The sequence below is a fragment of the Myxine glutinosa genome, chromosome 13, assembly GCF_964187855.1.
Source record: "Myxine glutinosa chromosome 13, kmMyxGlut1.1, whole genome shotgun sequence".
NCBI classification, from domain to species: Eukaryota; Metazoa; Chordata; class Myxini; order Myxiniformes; family Myxinidae; genus Myxine; species Myxine glutinosa.
In genome coordinates this window covers 18108339-18124310 of record NC_136273.1, presented here as the reverse complement: position 1 = coordinate 18124310, position 15972 = coordinate 18108339, and the positions used below count along the sequence as shown (strand labels likewise).

The 15972-nt window shown below is 41.6% G+C and overlaps 1 protein-coding gene across 1 annotated transcript in view; it reads left to right on the top strand.

The window, feature by feature from the left end:
- The first annotated feature begins 1167 nt into the window (after positions 1–1167).
- The window catches only part of LOC144888603 (uncharacterized), a 145033-nt gene continuing 130228 nt past the window's right edge, over positions 1168–15972 (top strand). Inside the window, exon 1 of the mRNA XM_078767154.1 lies at positions 1168–1402. Within this exon, the coding sequence (XP_078623280.1) occupies positions 1297–1402 (106 nt within the window). The 5' untranslated portion in view covers positions 1168–1296. The remainder of the gene's footprint in view (positions 1403–15972) is intronic.

Here is a 15972-nt window from a genome sequence, read left to right as displayed (position 1 = left end):
GGTACAGTCATTTATCTATACTAGGGCATGCCCGTACGTGGGTGCCCGTTCCTTGCCAAAAAAAAAAAAAAACGCTACCCGTACGCTCTACCCCGCCCGTACGCCCGTAAACAAAAAAAACAACGCTCTTCGCTTCCGCCCTTCGCTCTGACTGAATTGGGAGAAATAATGCGCATAAGAAATCGAGAAATTATTATTTTCTCCGGAAGAAATCGAATTACGAACCGTAATGGCGCACGCGCTCGGCTCGGCTCGCTCTCACATCGGCCACGCCTACGCAACAACGCGTTCTGTGATTGGCTGCCGGAAGTGCAGTCTTCACTGTCCGGAAGGTCGCATATCGCAGTTACGATGAATCGCAAATTAGTTTTAATTAGTTTTAAAACATAGTTGAACGCCAACATAGTTTGCCAACGTGAAATAAATGAATACGCTCTCAAATGTGCCGTCCGAGGCAGAGTCTGTTCGCCACGTTCGGCACACGTGATAGCTCGCTGCTCTCTGATTGGTTGAATCGTTTTTTGGACATAGCTCGGTAACTACTTCTCCGATTAATATGAAACCTTGAAAAGGCACATCCTCGGGTCCCCAGCAATATACCTGGCAAGTTTAAAGTATATCGGACCGGTAGTTGTCGAGAAACAGCGGTCACAGACAAACATACATACATACATACATACACACAGAGATTACTGGAATTATAGATAGATAGTGGGGCAGATATGTGAAAAAGATGTTCATTTCCGGCAGAAAGTGTGAAATTTCGCATACAGGGGTATTTTGGGGCGCTGATTTCAAAAATTGGCGGATCCAAGAGATCTAACCAATGGACCGGCCGCCATCTTGAATTCCAATATGGCCGCCAAGACGAAATGTTGAAATTCCCTATCTTGGGTTCTAAATGACCTGTGGTGCTGAAATTTGGTACACAAGGGTATGTTGACATGCTGAGTTCACTAATGCAATAATTTGAAATGTCTGACAAACGGTATGGCCGCCATTTTAAATTCCAATATGGCCGCCAAGACAAACATCGATGTTTTCATTGCTTTAATAGCACAGTGTACGGTAATGTCATAATGTTAAATCATTTGAGCATTATTATGATAACTGGAAAATTGTTGCATCTCAAATCTACTGATGGGTTTGTAATTTTGTCGAAGGCAGTAGAAATTTGGGAAATTCAGCGCCCCAAAATACCCCTGTATGTGAAATTTAACACTTTCTGCCGGAACTGAACATTCACATGACATTCCAATAATTTATTTTTTTAATGTTTTTTCTCTTTCAGATCCAATGTCGAAATCAAAGAAAACATCGTCAACAATTCCAATGCCAACAGACTGGAACATTTGCGCTCTTTGCCAGAAACGTTCTGAAAATGAACCACTAAGAGATGCACGTAAGGGCAGCAATCAGTCGTGTCTAGACGTCTACGAGAATCTTGCTCAAAATCTCAAGGCATTGAATGATTTAGGTGCCTTGCCTTGCGGGATAAACATTTCCCGACTAGATGATGGTTGCGGTATTGCAGAAACCCTAGCTGCGCATGCTGCCAAATGGCACAAAAACTGTTATGTGCAGTGCAGCAGCTCTCGTGTGGCCAGGGCTGAATCAAGGGAAAGAAAGCAAAGTTCAGACCTTAAACTTGGTGAAGAAACTTACTCGCCTGTTAAGAAAAGACTCAGAACAAGTTTCAAATCTCCATCCGTTGAACAGAGTACTGCTAGCACATGTTTCTTTTGTGATAGCATTATCAGTAATGAAGAAATAGTCCACAGAGCGGCAACAAAAAATGTAGATTCCAATGTTCGATTGATGGCAACAGAATTGAGGGATACAAAACTCCTGGCTAGATTGTCTGTAGGTGATATGACGGCATCAGATGCTGTTTATCACAAGAAGTGCATGACTGTTCTCCACACTCGATACAGATCATTTGTAAGAAAGAATGAGGAAGCCAGTTCAAGTGAAAATATGCCACCAGAATCAGTAGCTTTGGCCGAATTGATAGCCTATTTGGAAGAAATGAAGTGTACAGATGACAGTTACACTTTCAAGTTAGCCGATCTCACAAAGCTTTATACAGAACGTCTGGCTCAACTGGGAGGTGATATCTCAAAGAGGATTAATTCAACTCACCTTAAGGACAAGCTTCTCAGACACCTTCCGCAACTTGAGGCACATAAGAGCAACCATGAAGTGGCACTGTCATTCAAAGAGGACATTGGTGAAGCTTTATTGCATGCTTGTAGACAAAGCTCTGACAACGACGCGGTCATTCTCATGAGAGCTGCCCAGATTGTGCGCAAAGATATTTTGCAAAAGCAATACCAATTCAATGGATCCCTAGTTAACGAATCATATAACAACTCACCACCATCATTGGCAGCGTTGATGGAAATGATTCTTGCTGGTACAAACATACAAAAACAAAACGCAAACAACAAGGGAGGCGTCTCTGTGCAATCCTTAACTCAACTTGTAACATTCAACACTATGAAACGAGGAAGGTTGGAAACTACAGCAGTACGTCACAATTTGAAACGTGAAACATCACTGCCACTTTACCTGGGTCTTCTCATTCATAGCAAAACAAGGAAACGGGATCTCGTTGACGTTCTTTTTCAACATGGTTTGTGTGTTTCCTATGATCGCATACTGGAGGTATCCACAGATGAGGCCAACAGAGTCATAGAAATATACAAACATGACGGCGTTGTGTGTCCAACAAAATTGCGAAGTGGAATATTCACAACAGGCAACCTAGACAACATAGATCACAACCCATCATCAGCATCAGCACAAAGTTCATTTCATGGAACCGCGTTATCACTGACACAACATGTTTCACATGACAAAAGTGGCAGCATTCGAAATCATGAGAATGTCACTGAGAATGAGAACAAACAGCGCTCCAAAACCATAGCCGCCCTTCCTGCATCTTACAGTGATGTTCCTCCTGAAACATTTCCAACTAATAATCCCATTCCAAGAAAACCAAAAGGTCCATCCACTCCAAGTGTGTCCTCCGGAATACAGGACAAAGAAAGTCAGTGGCTTTCGTTTGTACAAAGTCTGCAGGAGAAGGAAGGTCTTGAGAGTGAAGATAATATCTCCTGGTCAGCATACATGGCAAATCTGCAGGTTGAAGTTCCTCGGCCTCCTGCAATTACAGGACTGCTACCTCTGTTCCGCAAGAGTGCTCACACATTGGCAATGGTGAAGCATGGAATGAATTTAATCAAGCAGGCGACAGAACTAGTAAACCCCGGACAAGTTCCAGTTCTGACCGTTGATCAACCACTCTATGCAATTGCAAAGAAGATTCAATGGACTTGGCCAGGTATATATGGTGAAGACAAGTTTGTTGTGATGATGGGAGGACTTCATGTAGAGATGGCCTTGTTGAAAGCGATCGGCAGCTTCCTGGAGGGGAGTGGCTGGGCAAGTGTAATGACCAGTGCTGGTGTAACAACAGAGGGAAGAGCAGATAGTCTTCACAAAGGTTCGCAAATATCGAGGTCACAATGGGCACACCAAGTCACAGTAGCGGCGTTGTACGCTCTGCAGCGAAAGGCATACGATGACTACCGGAAAACATGTGAAACTGAAGATTTACAATCATTTGATCTTTGGAGCAAGAAGATGGCTACAAAGTACCCCCAGTTTTGCTACTGGAATAAAGTCCTGCAGTTGGAGTGTCTTCTCTTGGCATTCATAAGATCACAACGGGAAGCCAACTACACGCTCTATGTGGAGACTCTCACGGCGATCATTCCGTGCATGTTTGCCATGGACCATTACCATTACGCCAGATGGTTGACAGTGCATGTAACAGACCTTCAGGAACTTTCAAACGATTCCATGGATATCCATCGTGAATTTGTCAAGGGGAACTTTGTCACTCAGAAGTCATCACACAAGTTCTCTGCTATGGCATACGATCAGATACACGAACAGCAGAACGCTTATGTGAAAGGTGATGGTGGAGTCATTGGAATTACTGAGAATGAAGGGGCTCTTCGCCGGTGGATGGTAGCTGGTGCAGAAATAGCCAGAATCCTGAATGAGTTTGAGGACCAGTTTCAAAGACAGAGGCAAACTGATGTCCGCCACCACGAACAATTGTCTAGTGTCCAGAAATCCTTTGCATCAGATCTCAATAATGCAATCAGTTCCTTTGAAAAACTTGGAAACCCGTTTGCGGAAGACAGTAATGACTTGTATGTGCTTGACACAAAGGTCATCATGCCTGATGAAGTGATAGCCACAGTGCGATCCATGGAGGACACTGGCAAAACACAATTTGACGGCTTTGTGGGGCAGCGAATCAAGGATCCTTCTGACAATTTCTATGATAACATTTCAAAGAACAATCTGCCACTGTTGAAATCGAAGCCCAAGAAAACACCTGGAAAGTCTGAGGCGAAGATTACACGTATGAAAAGTAATGTGGAGCTCTTCTCACGAATGTACATTTCTTGCCAAACTAGAGATGGTGATCTTAACACATTTTATGAATATGAGTGTCATGGGTGGCCACCTGCATTGGCTGAAGGTATCAATACAATGCGGCCACCAACCGGCAAGGCTGATCTTTTGCCCTGTTTGGAAGCTTTAGCACAACGTCCTCGTGATGCGCCCAAAGGAGAAGTTCGTATTTTCGATGGGGCTGCCTTAGTCCATCATTTGGAGCCTAAGAAGTGCAACAGTGTGATCAGGACATTTGGTGACTATGCACAGAAACAGGTCCTTCCGTACATTGCCCGAAAGTTAAATGAGGGGACTGTGATGCGTGTTGATGTGGTGTGGGACACCTACAGAACGGACAGTCTCAAAGAAGGCACCAGGCTTGGTCGTGGCACTGGCATACCACTCCATGTGACTGAACAGACATCCGTGCCACGAAACTGGAGCAGCTTCCTTCGTGTAGATTCCAACAAAAAGACATTATTCAGTTTCCTTGCTGATTCCCTGCAAACGATGCCTATTCCAGAGGGAAAAACACTTCTTACAACCTTAGAAGAAGAGGTTAAATCAAAGCCCCCTTCTGATGTTTCTCAAATTCAACCATGTACGCATGAAGAGGCTGATTCACGAATGATGCTACATGCTTGGCATGCATATCAGCAGGGGTACAGAAGTATCGTCATTCATGCAACAGACACGGATGTGGTTGTGTTGGCTATCGCAATGGCAAGCATTATGGACGGTTGTGCAATGTGGTTGGCATTTGGACATGGAAACTATTTCAGGCACATTGCTGCTCACACTATTGCGACTCACATTGGCCCTGAACGCTCATGGGGGCTTCTATTCCTGCATACTGTTTCCGGATGCGATACTGTTTCTGCCATATGTGGGATTGGCAAAAAGACTGTGTGGAGCATATGGAATTCCATGCCAAACTTGGGGGAGGTCTTCAATCATCTCTCACATGCACCAGCGGAAGTAACAGATGATGACATGGACAACATAGAGAGGTTCTTCGTTGTTCTGTACAGTAGAACTTCCCCTCTGAAGAAAGTGAACGAAGCACGCAAGCAGCTGTTTGCTCAGGGAAATCGGCAATCGGAAAATATTCCACCGACAAAAGAGGCACTGCGTCAACATGTGAAGAGGGTAGTCTTTCAGGCCGGTCACATCTGGGGACAGTCCCAAATTGCTAACCCAGAGCTGCCTTCACCTGCAGATTGGGGATGGGCTAAAAATGCAGATGATGTCTGGCATCCATTTTGGACAGTAATGCCAGAGGCGTCAAAAGGGTGCCGAGAGCTGATCAAGTGCAAGTGTAAAAAACGGTGTGCTGGAAATTGCAAATGTGCTGCTGCTAATCTACCATGCACAGAACTATGTTTCTGCTCTGGACAATGCTTCCGAGATGAGCAGTAGGAGAAGTAAAACGGATGGAAAAAAGCTTGCAGCATGTTACGGCTGCCAACTGGGACGAAATATACTTTGAAATGAGCTCTTTGACTTGTTATATGATTTGTCAACTAGGGATCCATTGAATTGGTATTGCTTTTGCAAAGAACCCGGGATTTTCAACATTTCGTCTTGGCGGCCATATTGGAATTCAAAATGGCGGCCATACCATTTGTCAGACATTTCAAATTATTGCCTTATTGAACTCAGCATGTCAACATACCCTTGTGTACAAAATTTGAGCACCACAGGTCATTTAGAACCCAAGATAGGGATTATCAACATTTCGTCTTGGCAGCCATATTGGAATTCAAGATGGCGGCCTGTCCATTGGTCAGACCTCTTGGATCCGCCAATTTTTGAACTCAGCATGTCAAAATACCCCTGTATGCAAAATTTCAAACTTTCTGCCGGATGTGAACATCTCGTGCAATTTTTGTTACATATCTGCCCCACTAATATATCTACACATCTGGGCAGTGTCTGTGTTCTCACTTAACGACTCCCTCAAACTTTTGTTTCCGTGGTTGTGAAGTGTTTTTAATAACGTTGTGGTGGTTTTGAATCACGTGGTGGTGAGGTATTTTGAATTATGTGGTGGTGAGGTGTTTTTAAATCACATGGTGGTGAGGTGTTTTTAAATCACATGGTGGTGAGGTGTTTTGAAATACTTGGTGGTGAGGTGTTTTTAATTTCGTGGCTGTGAGGTGTTTTTATTACGTGTTTTATGGCTGTGAGGTGTTTTTATTCCGTGTTTTATGGCTGTGAGGTGCTATTACTTTCGTGGTGGTGAGGTGTTTTTATTACGTGTTTTATGGCTGTGAGGTGTTTTTATTCCGTGTTTTATGGCTGTGAGGTGTTTTTACTTTTGTGGTGGTGAGGTGTTTTTATTACGTGTTTTATGGCTGTGAGGTGTTTTTATTCCGTGTTTTATGGCTGTGAGGTGTTTTTACTTTTGTGGTGGTGAGGTGTTTTTATTACGTGTTTTATAGCTGTGAGGTGTTTTTAATTTCGTGGCTGTGAGGTGTTTTTATTACGTGTTTTATGGCTGTGAGGTGTTTTTATTCCGTGTTTTATGGCTGTGAGGTGTTTTTACTTTTGTGGTGGTGAGGTGTTTTTATTACGTGTTTTATAGCTGTGAGGTGTTTTTAATTTCGTGGTGATGAGGTGTTTTTATTACGTGTTTTATGGCTGTGAGGTGTTTTTATTATGTGTTTTAAGGCTGCGAGGTGTTTTTAATTTTGTGGTGGTGAGGTGTTTTTATTACATGTTTTATGGCTGTGAGGTGTTTTTATTATGTGTTTTATGGCTGTGAGGTGTTTTTAATTTCGTGGTGGTGAGGTGTTTTTATTACATGTTTTATGGCTGTGAGGTGTTTTTATTATGTGTTTTAAGGCTGCGAGGTGTTTTTAATTTTGTGGTGGTGAGGTGTTTTTATTACATGTTTTATGGCTGTGAGGTGTTTTTATTATGTGTTTTATAGCTGTGAGGTGTTTTTAATTTCGTGGTGGTGAGGTGTTTTTATTACGTGTTTTATGGCTGTGAGGTGTTTTTATTATGTGTTTTAAGGCTGCGAGGTGTTTTTAATTTTGTGGTGGTGAGGTGTTTTTATTACATGTTTTATGGCTGTGAGGTGTTTTTATTACGTGTTTTATAGCTGTGAGGTGTTTTTATTATGTGTTTTATGGCTGTGAGGTGTTTTTATTACGTGTTTTATGGCTGTGAGGTGTTTTTATTACGTGTTTTATGGCTGTGAGGTGTTTTTATTACGTGTTTTATGGCTGTGAGGTGTTTTTATTACGTGTTTTATGGCTGTGAGGTGTTTTTATTACGTGTTTTATAGCTGTGAGGTGTTTTTAATTTCGTGGCTGTGAGGTGTTTTTATTACGTGTTTTATGGCTGTGAGGTGTTTTTATTCCGTGTTTTATGGCTGTGAGGTGTTTTTACTTTTGTGGTGGTGAGGTGTTTTTATTACGTGTTTTATAGCTGTGAGGTGTTTTTAATTTCGTGGTGATGAGGTGTTTTTATTACGTGTTTTATGGCTGTGAGGTGTTTTTATTATGTGTTTTAAGGCTGCGAGGTGTTTTTAATTTTGTGGTGGTGAGGTGTTTTTATTACATGTTTTATGGCTGTGAGGTGTTTTTATTATGTGTTTTATAGCTGTGAGGTGTTTTTAATTTCGTGGTGGTGAGGTGTTTTTATTACGTGTTTTATGGCTGTGAGGTGTTTTTATTACGTGTTTTAAGGCTGTGAGATGTTTTTAATTTCGTGGTGGTGGGGTGTTTTTATTACATGTTTTATGGCTGTGAGGTGTTTTTAATTTCGTGGTGGTGAGGTGTTTTTATTACGTGTTTTATGGCTGTGAGGTGTTTTTATTACGTTTTTTAAGGCTGTGAGGTGTTTTTAATTTCGTGGCTGTGAGGTGTTTTTATTACGTGTTTTATGGCTGTGAGGTGTTTTTATTCCGTGTTTTATGGCTGTGAGGTGCTATTACTTTCGTGGTGGTGAGGTGTTTTTATTCCGTGTTTTATGGCTGTGAGGTGTTTTTACTTTTGTGGTGGTGAGGTGTTTTTATTACGTGTTTTATGGCTGTGAGGTGTTTTTATTCCGTGTTTTATGGCTGTGAGGTGTTTTTACTTTTGTGGTGGTGAGGTGTTTTTATTACGTGTTTTATGGCTGTGAGGTGTTTTTATTCCGTGTTTTATGGCTGTGAGGTGCTATTACTTTCGTGGTGGTGAGGTGTTTTTATTACGTGTTTTATGGCTGTGAGGTGTTTTTATTCCGTGTTTTATGGCTGTGAGGTGTTTTTACTTTTGTGGTGGTGAGGTGTTTTTATTACGTGTTTTATGGCTGTGAGGTGTTTTTATTCCGTGTTTTATGGCTGTGAGGTGTTTTTACTTTTGTGGTGGTGAGGTGTTTTTATTACGTGTTTTATAGCTGTGAGGTGTTTTTAATTTCGTGGTGATGAGGTGTTTTTATTACGTGTTTTATGGCTGTGAGGTGTTTTTATTATGTGTTTTAAGGCTGCGAGGTGTTTTTAATTTCGTGGCTGTGAGGTGTTTTTATTACGTGTTTTATGGCTGTGAGGTGTTTTTATTCCGTGTTTTATGGCTGTGAGGTGTTTTTACTTTTGTGGTGGTGAGGTGTTTTTATTACGTGTTTTATAGCTGTGAGGTGTTTTTAATTTCGTGGTGATGAGGTGTTTTTATTACGTGTTTTATGGCTGTGAGGTGTTTTTATTATGTGTTTTATGGCTGTGAGGTGTTTTTAATTTCGTGGTGGTGAGGTGTTTTTATTACGTGTTTTATGGCTGTGAGGTGTTTTTATTACGTGTTTTAAGGCTGTGAGATGTTTTTAATTTTGTGGTGGTGAGGTGTTTTTATTACATGTTTTATGGCTGTGAGGTGTTTTTAATTTCGTGGTGGTGAAGTGTTTTTATTACGTGTTTTATGGCTGTGAGGTGTTTTTATTACGTTTTTTAAGGCTGTGAGGTGTTTTTAATTTTGTGGTGGTGAGGTGTTTTTATTACATGTTTTATGGCTGTGAGGTGTTGTTATTACGTTTTTTAAGGCTGTGAGGTGTTTTTAATTTTGTGGTGGTGAGGTGTTTTTATTACATGTTTTATGGCTGTGAGGTGTTTTTATTACATGTTTTATGGCTGTGAGGTGTTTTTATTTTTGTGGTGGTGAGGTGTTTTTATTACGTGTTTTATGGCTGTGAGGTGTTTTTATTACGTGTTTTATGGCTGTGAGGTGTTTTTATTTTTGTGGTGGTGAGGTGTTTTTATTACGTGTTTTATGGCTGTGAGGTGTTTTTATTACGTGTTTTATGGCTGTGAGGTGTTTTTATTACGTGTTTTATGGCTGTGAGGTGTTTTTATTACATGTTTTATGGCTGTGAGGTGTTTTTATTTTTGTGGTGGTGAGGTGTTTTTATTACGTGTTTTATGGCTGTGAGGTGTTTTTATTATGTGTTTTATGGCTGTGAGGTGTTTTTATTACGTGTTTTATGGCTGTGAGGTGTTTTTATTACGTGTTTGATGGCTGTGAGGTGTTTTTACTTTTGTGGTGGTGAGGTGTTTTTATTACGTGTTTTATAGCTGTGAGGTGTTTTTAATTTCGTGGTGATGAGGTGTTTTTATTACGTGTTTTATGGCTGTGAGGTGTTTTTATTATGTGTTTTAAGGCTGCGAGGTGTTTTTAATTTTGTGGCTGTGAGGTGTTTTTATTACGTGTTTTATGGCTGTGAGGTGTTTTTATTGTGTGTTTTAAGGCTGCGAGGTGTTTTTAATTTCGTGGCTGTGAGGTGTTTTTATTACGTGTTTTATGGCTGTGAGGTGTTTTTATTCCGTGTTTTATGGCTGTGAGGTGTTTTTACTTTTGTGGTGGTGAGGTGTTTTTATTACGTGTTTTATAGCTGTGAGGTGTTTTTAATTTCGTGGTGATGAGGTGTTTTTATTGCGTGTTTTATGGCTGTGAGGTGTTTTTATTTTGTGTTTTATGGCTGTGAGGTGTTTTTAATTTCGTGGTGGTGAGGTGTTTTTATTACATGTTTTATGGCTGTGAGGTGTTTTTATTATGTGTTTTAAGGCTGTGAGATGTTTTTAATTTTGTGGTGGTGAGGTGTTTTTATTACATGTTTTATGGCTGTGAGGTGTTTTTAATTTCGTGGTGGTGAGGTGTTTTTATTACGTGTTTTATGGCTGTGAGGTGTTTTTATTACGTGTTTTAAGGCTGTGAGATGTTTTTAATTTTGTGGTGGTGAGGTGTTTTTATTACGTGTTTTATGGCTGTGAGGTGTTTTTATTACGTGTTTTAAGGCTGTGAGATGTTTTTAATTTTGTGGTGGTGAGGTGTTTTTATTACATGTTTTATGGCTGTGAGGTGTTTTTAATTTCGTGGTGGTGAGGTGTTTTTATTACGTGTTTTATGGCTGTGAGGTGTTTTTAATTTCGTGGTGGTGAGGTGTTTTTATTACGTGTTTTATGGCTGTGAGGTGTTTTTATTACGTTTTTTAAGGCTGTGAGGTGTTTTTAATTTTGTGGTGGTGAGGTGTTTTTATTACATGTTTTATGGCTGTGAGGTGTTTTTATTACATGTTTTATGGCTGTGAGGTGTTTTTATTTTTGTGGTGGTGAGGTGTTTTTATTACGTGTTTTATTAGCCTAGTCAAAAAATCTGAAAATGTGCCTTTATAGAATGATTGAGGCATTTTTGAGTAAAAGCAAACAAACCACTTTTTCTGGGGTAGTTTTTCATGCTGAATATGAATCTGTTGTTTGCCAAGCCCAAAAATGCGTAATTAGGTCACTAATCAAGGTCAAAGGTCAATGCGTGCAAAATTCAATTTTTTTGAAAAAATGCTTTATTTTACATCCCCTATCTGTACATTTCAATTATTTTACAATATTTTGTGTAGTAAGGTTGCTAAAGCTTTTCAAAATCTTATTTTTAAAGGAAAACGTGAGGACACATCTATGCTCATTTGCCTTTATCTCTGTAAGGGGCGACAATTAGTTTTTGCGTAATTTGCTTGCAGTTTAACCTCTAAATGCACAATGGGGCAGAGTTTTTATGCTCCTATTGATGGTCTAGAGATAGATTTTATAAAGACAGAATCTAAATGTCACCGGTAAACAACATAGGTCAAAGGTCAATGAGTGCGAAAGTCTTGCAATGACGTAACAGTTACTTGCACTTGAAACCATCCCTTGAAACTTGAAACTTGCACAACAGTTACTTGCACTTGAAACCATCTTGCAATGACGTAACAGTTACTTGCACTTGAAACCATCCCTTTCACTCAACAGTGAAAGTGGCTTCATCTTTCTGACCCCAATGCATTTGCCATGTTTGTCAAATCATTTCCATTCAGACAGAGCAGGGTGTTCTTCAATAGACCCTTAATGATGAAGAATGAATCTAATAGCCTAGCATAAGCCATCTAGTTCGTACCCTAGGCATCAGGCATTAAACATTTCAGGAGTACAGGTAAGGGTCTTTTTAAGATTGTTAAAAAATGAAATATAAAATCAAATGAAAGTAAAGGAATGCATTCTTCTTTGGTGAGATACATGTACATACAAATGTGTAATGTATGCTTGACATCTCACATCATAGGCAGGCCTACATACATGTACATTTACCTAACAGTAGTAAAAAGACAGGCAGGGCATGGGCATTGACGATGAGTGCCTAATGCATCTACCACTAATGAATTAGTGATATCGGTTAGATGTTTTGTCTTGAAGAAGCTTTACTTTGTGTCTTTGAGAATAAGATTAAAACCCGGGCCAACACTGCCTGCGCTTATTCGATCATTTAAGGGCTGTTGCAGTATATCATACAACGTTGTAGTTTTCATGGTCAGAACATGCGTGCCTGGTGCTTAGTTTGGTTTCTGTTTCTCCCCTCAGGCCAACCATGGAACCTATTGCCAGCCTCAAGCGACAGCGTGAGGATGTGTCGTTTGAACTTTGTATCATTTGTCAGGGAACTAGCCAGGTCAAAGATACGATTTTCAACCAGACAAACCAGGGTATTGCTGCCATCAGAGAGGCGACCGAGCTCCGATGCAAACTTAGACACTATGAATTTCGATCAGCCGTGGACAGGCTTTCGACTCTCTTTGCAGAGCCTCCAGAAAGTCTCCCCAAACTTAAATGGCATAAGCTATGTTACTCTGCATACACACACAAGGGGAAAATAAATGCTAAGCTAGCCAAGGAACAATCGAAAAACGAAAAAGATCCTGAAAGAAAGAGTGTTTCGGCTGAAGCATGTCCGTTTTTACGCAGTAGTACTACTAAGATGAACTGGACATTGTGTATGTTCTGCCAGAACTTTGACAAGAAGCAGAAGACAAGTCGTGTCACAACCTTCAAAATGAGTAATGAAATTACGGAAAAAGCTAAATTTGTACATAACATCTTAGTCCGTACTGCAAATGAGAATGATTTAATCTCAGCTGAGGCATGTTACCATGTTAACTGTCTTAGTAAATTCTTTAGGGATGTCAAAAGGGCGGAAACTGAAAGCAAATCAGCAGACATGGCGATATCATGGTTGTGTCAAGAGCTGCGTCACTCTGCTGAGAAAGGGCACGTATTTGAACTATCTGCAGTGTTCGAGAGGTACAAAGAGTTAGCCAGTGAGTGCGACGGCACAATTCCTACATCGTATCTTAGTAGACTGGGGACTTTTAAAGAAACTTTGTCGAATTGCATTGGGGACATTTATGAATTTCTTGTGCTAAGAAATTTGGCGCCTTCAGAGAAACAAACTTTGCTTCTTCCACGACATTTCAGTCACATACCTCTTTCAGAAATGGTGTGCGGTCAGAACAGTGCAGACTATATTCCCATATTTAGACAACAGGATGATCATTTTCTGTCTTTAGTGCACGTTGCTCTGCAACTCCGCAGTGATATCATGTCACATCCTGCATTCGAAGGTTGCGATGTAAGCGAAAAAGCAGAGTTGGCAAGTGTACCACCATCTGTACTCATGTTTGTGAATATCTTGCTTGGAGGCCAAAGTAAGATCTTGGAGACGGCGGCAGGGATTTTCGAAGCTCCACACGGTCTCCACGTTTTTCGAAGTTAAGTCTGTTCACAATTGTATTTTGTCGAAACTGTATTTATCTTTCGGTGTGTGAAGTTATTGTGTGCAACTTTGGTTGTTTCTCGGTGTTTATCTTTCATAAATTGATCGTCTGTTTGCCGTGTCGTGTCTTGAGGCCTTGTACAGTGTGCACTGTACAACCTTGAGGCTTTGTTTTTCTCTCAGCGGTCCGTCTTTTGTGATCCAATAACTTTCGTTCTCTGTATTCCCAGGCTTTTCACCCATAGCCTACTTCCTTGTGTAAATCTCAACTCAAAAAAAAAAAAAAAAAAAAAAAAAAAAAAAAAAAAAAAAAAAAAAAAAAAAAAAAAAAAAAAAACATTTTCCTTCTCTGTTATCATTCGTTTATTCATTCTTATTCGTTCGTTCGTTCTTCGACCACGTGTTTCTCCCCCATTTCCCCAGATAGTTTTCACTCATTAACCTTCAATGTTTACACTTTCCCCTCAAGTTATGTATTCCGTCATATTTTATAACACCTTTTTCTTCTTCTTCTTTAAAAGGCTGCTTTCGACTTGCTCACCAAATCAATTCATCCCAAAAAAAATATCCATCTCCTATAGTGCCTTTTTTCTACATTCCCTAAACTCTCCTGCACTCCATCCTCCATCCAGCGTCCTTAAACGTATTTTTAACTCGAAGGTCACAAGCAACTCATTTTGCAATAAATGTTCGTTTCCCATAAATCGTACACTTTCAAAAATCCAATCTCACCCCTCCCCTCCAAATCTTCCCCATAACCCCTCCCCTCCAAATCTTCCCCATCACCCCTCCCCTCCAAATCTTCCCCATCACCCATCCCTTTCAAATCTCCCCCCTTGCCCCCTCCCTCCTAAACGACCCCCTCACCCCTCCCCACCAAGACGCCCCCTCGCCCCTCCCCTCCTAGACTCCTGCCTCACCCCTCCACTCCAAATCTCCCCCATATCCCATCCCTTTCAAATCCCTCCCCTTGCCCCTTCCCTCCCAAACTTCCCCCTCACCCCTCCCCTTCAAATCTCCCCACCCTCATTGCTTCTCAATTTCCCCCCTCTCACTCCCCCTCCTCAAAGCGTCCTCCCCGCTTCTTCCCCCTTCAAACTCTCACCTCCATCTCCCCCAACCTTCTGCCTCGCTCTTCCCCCTCCTCAAATAACACCTCATTGTGGCTCACCCAATCACCATCAAACCTTTTGTCCGCCCCATCCTTCCCTTTCTCCGAGCTATTCTGAAATCTCTGACACACCTTCAACAGCTCTCCCTACCTCTTCCACCTCTTCCACATCTTACCCTACCCCTCCTCCCCCCTGTTCTGTATCTGATGCTCCCCCTTCCTCTTCATTAACGGTATGGACCTCAAACATCCGGGGCCTTCGTTCAAACTTAACTGATCTCTCCATACAGGTTGCTTCTGTCAAACCAGACGTGATCTGCTTAACAGAAACTTTCCTCCTTTATGATGTCTCTGATTCCATAGTATCTCTCCCGGGCTACTCCCTCCTCCGGTATGATAGACCTGAGCCTCGTCCTGGAGGCGGGGTTGCTATCTTTATCAAAAACTCTCTTCCTCACTCGCCCTGCACTGCACTCTCTCCACCTCACCCCCAGGAATACCTCTGGCTACGGCTTCCCCTTCGCTCCCACCTCTTGTTCATATGTGTGTTGTACCGTCCACCAAACAGTGATGACTCCATCTACATCTCGCTGTCTGATGATATGGACCAACTTCTATCTACTCATCCCAACTCTCTCTTCCTCATATGTGGTGATTTCAACTGTCATCATGCCAGTTGGCTGGGTGTGGGTACCTCTCTCACCAGCCATGGCTCCTCAGCAAAGGACTTCTGCGACTCACTGGGACTGACACAATCTGTCAATTTCCCGACCCGGATCTCAGTCAACGGAACATCTTCTCTTCTGGACTTGGTTATGACTAACTTCCCTGAAAATGTCTGCTGATCTTCTTCTGCTCCGATCGGATCATCTGATCATGTCCTTGTTAAAGTGGACATCTCTCTGACAATCCTCAGGGAGCCTGCTCAGCGTCGACGAGTCTGGCATTTCACTCAGGCCAACTGGCACGGTCTTCAAGCAGCCATCAATCATCTGGACTGGTCTCCCATCTCTACCACCTCTGACATCAACTCATCCTGGGAATTCTTCCAAAGTAAATTGCTCTCTCTCATGCACAGATTTATCCCATCTCGTCTTCAGTTGTCATACCCTTCCTCCCGTCCATGGTACACGGAATCTTGTGGTGAGGCTGTTGCCCAGAAACAACTTGCCTTCGTCTCCTGGAAAGCAAATCCAACGGAAGGAAATCTCATTTCCTTTCACAAAGCCCGAAACAAGTGTGTGTCCACCCTCAGGAGAGCCAGGAAACAATATCTCTCCGTTCTCAAGACCGAACTCTCTTATCTGTCTCCCTCTTCCAAATCCTGGT